The 4,483-nt window shown below is 44.2% G+C and overlaps 1 protein-coding gene across 4 annotated transcripts in view; it reads left to right on the top strand.

The window, feature by feature from the left end:
• Positions 1–1,154: 1,154 nt before the first annotated feature.
• The window catches only part of LOC109510924 (tigger transposable element-derived protein 1-like), a 6,525-nt gene continuing 3,196 nt past the window's right edge, over positions 1,155–4,483 (top strand). For 3 of the 4 annotated variants that reach the window (XR_002167212.1, XR_002167211.1, XM_019861611.1), the window contains exon 1: positions 1,156–3,042. Coding sequence is in view for 2 of the 4 variants with exons in the window: in XM_019861611.1 (XP_019717170.1) it covers positions 1,186–3,021 (1,836 nt within the window). In the remaining 2 variants the exon portion in view is untranslated. Of the gene's footprint in view, positions 3,043–3,933; positions 4,245–4,483 lie in introns of those variants that run through there. The other variant, XM_019861612.1, reaches the window with a different exon arrangement.

The raw sequence follows: 4,483 nt of genomic DNA, 5'->3' as shown, positions 1-4,483 counted from the left end.
CATGCAACCCGTAGATTTGATAATGAAACAACTACAGTAACAGTAGATGTTTTTCGCAGAGTGGAAAGAATATATGCCTGTATGGTTGATACTCAGTCTGGAGGCATTGCTGCAGCTTGTGTTCAAGTACTGTTTGTATTTAGATTCAGACAACTTTATTTCTGCCCTCAAGGGGCAATTCATTTGTAGCTTTTCAGTGTACATTCAAGCTCCTGGTTAATCCATGAATGAATGTGTAGTAGAGAAACAGTGAAGCACGGGACAGAGAGAGAGAGAGAGAGAGAGAGAGAGAGAGGCCTAAGTAGCCTACAAATGCAAGCGCAAGATAAACGTGATACAATGAGATAAAATCAAATGAGGTAAGAGCAAGATGGTGTAAAAGAACAATATAAATAGTAATAAGAGCATTATGGAATTAAATTCAAATAAATGACTTCTATCATTAAAAAAAAGATAGATCATTCAAGATGAGCACAGTCTGTGTTTAGAAGCGTAATGGCTGAGGGAATGGAGAAGAACTTCTGAGGACGAGTTAGTTTTCCTTTTGGGCACATTGGAGCGCCTGCCTGAAGGCATGAGAGAGAATTCCTAAGATATGTCAAATTTAAGCTTTGAGTCAGACACAATGCCCAAATATTTTGTACCAATCAACAAGTTTAGCCTTTTGTTGATGAATGATGCTTTCTTTGGGCATATCACTGTGCCGCCTAAAATCGATAATTCGCTCCCAAATTTTTAATACATTTACATCCCAAAAATGATCTTCACACTAATTCACCCACGTAGCAAAAGCGTGACAATGATAAGAGGTCTGTCGCAGCCGTGCGGTGTCATCTGAAAATTGGACAATATTCCTCCCCCTCCTGTGATGTCCTGCAGCTGTCTATGTACACACTAAAAAAGCAAAGGAAACGACATACTGTTTGAAGGTTTATATTTACAACAACAATGATGCTAGTTTTCGAGCCCATCCATGGCATTGTGTTTTATCACGAAAATAACATGCGTATCATACACATTTTTTTCTTCTTCATTTTTCAATAGGCTTTTACGTTTTTTTTTATTTCACATTGTAGACATTTAAGTAAGGATTACAACAGTAAAAAATAAATAAATGCGCCTATAATATAAACATTTAAGCAGGCTTGTGGGATTTCATTTTTCTTGAGGTCTGAGAATGGCACAATGTGGGAGAAAACAGCCGGCGGCATCATCATTTTTTGTTTCGTTTTAAGCCCTACGATGGCCCCCAAGCATCCTGCACCTCCGAAGGCTTCTGGTAGAAAGCTTAAACGCCACAGGAGGATGCTGACCATTCAAGAGAAGATCAAACTCCTGGATATGCTTCGGGAAGGACGGAGTTACGCCACCGTCGCTCGACATTACGGCTTAAATGAATCGACTGTACGCTGCATCAAGAAAGACGAAAAGAAAATAAGATACACCGCATCGGTATCTTTCAACCGTTCAGCCAAAAGAGCGGTAACCTGTCAAAACGCAGCCATCGTTCGGATGGAATCCGCGTTGGCTCTTTGGATCACTGACTGCAGAAAGAAAAATGTTCCTTTGGACATGGACATAAGAGAGAAGGCTCGACAGCTTTTTGCCATGATTGCGGAAGATGCTGACAACCCTTGCGATTATGGAAAACCTCAAGCAACCGAATCTGCCGCCAACCCCACTGAATTTTATGCCAGCAAGGGTTGGTTGCACAGATTTAAAAAACGCTTCAATCTCAAAAAACTTCCCATGTGCGGTGAAGCTGCATCTGTGTCTCTGGAAGACGACGAGTACAACAAGGAGACATTCAAGTCAATCATTGAGGGGGGAGGTTACAAGCCCGAACAAGTCTTCAACATGGATGAAACTGCCTTGTATTGGAAGAGTATTTCTTCTCGTACCTCCATCATGGACGAGGGAGCGAGAGCCTCTGGATTCCAAGCTCCCAAAGACAGATTGAGTTTGATCATGTGCGTCAATGCTGCTGGCTACATGATAAAGCCGGCGCTAATTTGCAAGTCCAAGAACCCCAGGTCACTGAAGACCAAAAACAAAAACCTACTGCCTGTTTATTGGATGCACAACCCCAGAGGTTGGATTTCAAAAGTCCTCACATGTGACTGGTTCCACCACTGCTTCATTCCAGCGGTCGAGTTGTACCTCGCCCAAGCTGGGTTCGAGTTCAAGGTGCTGTTACTGATGGACAACACAGGAGGCCACACGCTGAATCTATCCCACAAAGGCGTTCGGATCGAGTTCCTCCCGCGAAACGCGGCGGCGTCGTTTCACCCGATGGCTCAGGGCGTCCTGCGTGCCTTCAAGGCTCTGTACGCACGTAACATCCTCCGCCACCTCGTCGAGGCAATGAGTTCTGACGAAACCTTCACTCCGGAGACGTGCTGGCGTGATTACACGATGGCAACTTGTCTCCAAAATATCCAAAATGCCGTGAAGGAGATGAGGAAGGAAACCTTAAATGCCTGTTGGGGAAAGCTGTGGCCCGATTGTGTCCAGAATTATGTCGGTTTCTCCCCAGACCAAATTTGTCTGTCGGCAGTTAACGAGGCAGTCGAACTGGCCAAGTTGCTCAGAGGGGAATGCTTCAACGAAGTGACACGTGATGACATCAATGACCTCATTGACACACACGCAAATCCACTAACTAACGAAGATTTGATTGAAATAACGAAAGCCAAAGGTGAGGAGGAGGAGGAAGAAGAGGAGGCAGAGGCAGGAGCGGATCCATCAGAGGAAGACGACAGTGACCTCTCACTTGAACGACTGACAAAAATGGTGAGAGCTGCTGAACAGCTGCAGGGAATGGCGGAAGATTATGATCCCCAAATGGCCCGGGTGTTGCAGTTTCAAAACGCCATCGAGGGCCCTATTGAGGTCTATAAAGACCTCCTGGCACAGAAGAAACAATGTCAGCACCGACCTGTAAGGGTCCTGAAGAAGGAAAAAGAGCACACCTGTGCCGCCATAAAGAATTCAAATCCTGCAGCGGGGTACCCCTCCTGAAGAGGCGCCTTCAGAAGAGCTGTAAGTGCTTTACCTGTGCAGTTTGTACTCATCGGGGTCATCAGATAATTCCTCAGTGTACTTATGGAGCATATGTTTAGCAGAAATGTATCATCGTTGGAAGTAATGGAGTGTGTCTTCACTAGTAATATTTTTTTCCTAGTTAAGAATCACTGATTTCAGACATGAAAAATTAAGGTACTGTAATGCCCTCGCGTGTGGGCAAGGAGAAGCACAGTTGCAGAAGTACTGTGTAAGGTTTTTAGCACGGTCTTTGAACCCATTTGGTCCAGCCCTCACCCTTCCCCAAGTGGCCATTTAAAAATTGTTTGTAAAATGTTGATAATTCGTCACACCATTTTTAATTCTAACCATTCTTCGCTGCCAATGACGTCTATGGATGTCAATTAATGCTATGGGCTAGTGGGCTCACCTTGTAGGTGGCAGCGGGGCAACTCTGTCCATGGGAGATCAGCATAGATGATGAAAAGATAACAGATAATGAGAGAATTGCAAGATGAAAGTCGGAAAAGTTCAGGGAACATTCTCTCTCTCTCTCTCTCTCTCTCTCTCTCTCTCTCTCTCTCTCAAAATTTCGTCCCGCTAGTTTATATACTGCAACATCAGTTGCTATCACTTACGGGAAGGAATTTTCAAGTGACAGATTGTGCATCCTGCATGGGTCCCCCGCCATTTGGCAGTCTGAAAAAGAAAGATAAAAAAAATGCATCCCCACATCACATCAATGAACAAACCAGATTGTTGGGGTAATTGTTTACATTTCTATACTTCGCATGTCATGTATCAATCGGTGATTCCAGTCTCTCACCTGTTGACAGTAGGAATGAAGGTAAAAATGAATAAGTGTGGTATTTTTGTATGGTAATTGTTTATATTTATTTTAATTTACAGATCCTGCAGTGAGGATGGGGAGGATAGTAGCTGGCATGAAGCCAACTGGCAACCAAATAAGTTTTCCTTCATTGCAACACCCGGGCCTCGGAGTGCTGCTGCGAAGCTGGTTTCTAACCTGTCAGCTGACTTCCTGGAGATCATTATAACTGATGAGCTACTCCAACACATTGCGGAACAAACCAACTTGTATCCTACTCAGTGTCTTCAAGCCCAGTCTGAGGGGCTGCCACATAGCAGAAGTCATGCCTGGAAAGCCATGTTTGTCGCAGAACTGAAAACCTTCTTTGGACTCACTTTTCTCACCAGTTATGTCAAAAAGCCAAGCGTTTCACTGTACTGGAGTATGGACGAGGTCAACACAACCCCTATTTTGGCCGACGAGGAAGAGATTTCAGACTATATGGAAGTTCCTTACATGCAACATTACTGCAGCACACAATGACACTGGCAAAATGTACAAAGCCTGCCCAGCGCTGACTACAGTGTGGAAAGGTTGAAGCAGATGTATCAGCCAGGACAAAAATTTGCATTGATGAGGGTATGATGC

The sequence above is a fragment of the Hippocampus comes genome, unplaced genomic scaffold (assembly GCF_001891065.2).
Source record: "Hippocampus comes isolate QL1 unplaced genomic scaffold, H_comes_QL1_v1.1 scaffold122, whole genome shotgun sequence".
In the NCBI taxonomy this organism is placed as follows: Eukaryota; Metazoa; Chordata; class Actinopteri; order Syngnathiformes; family Syngnathidae; genus Hippocampus; species Hippocampus comes.
This window is presented reverse-complemented; position numbering and strand designations above follow the sequence as displayed.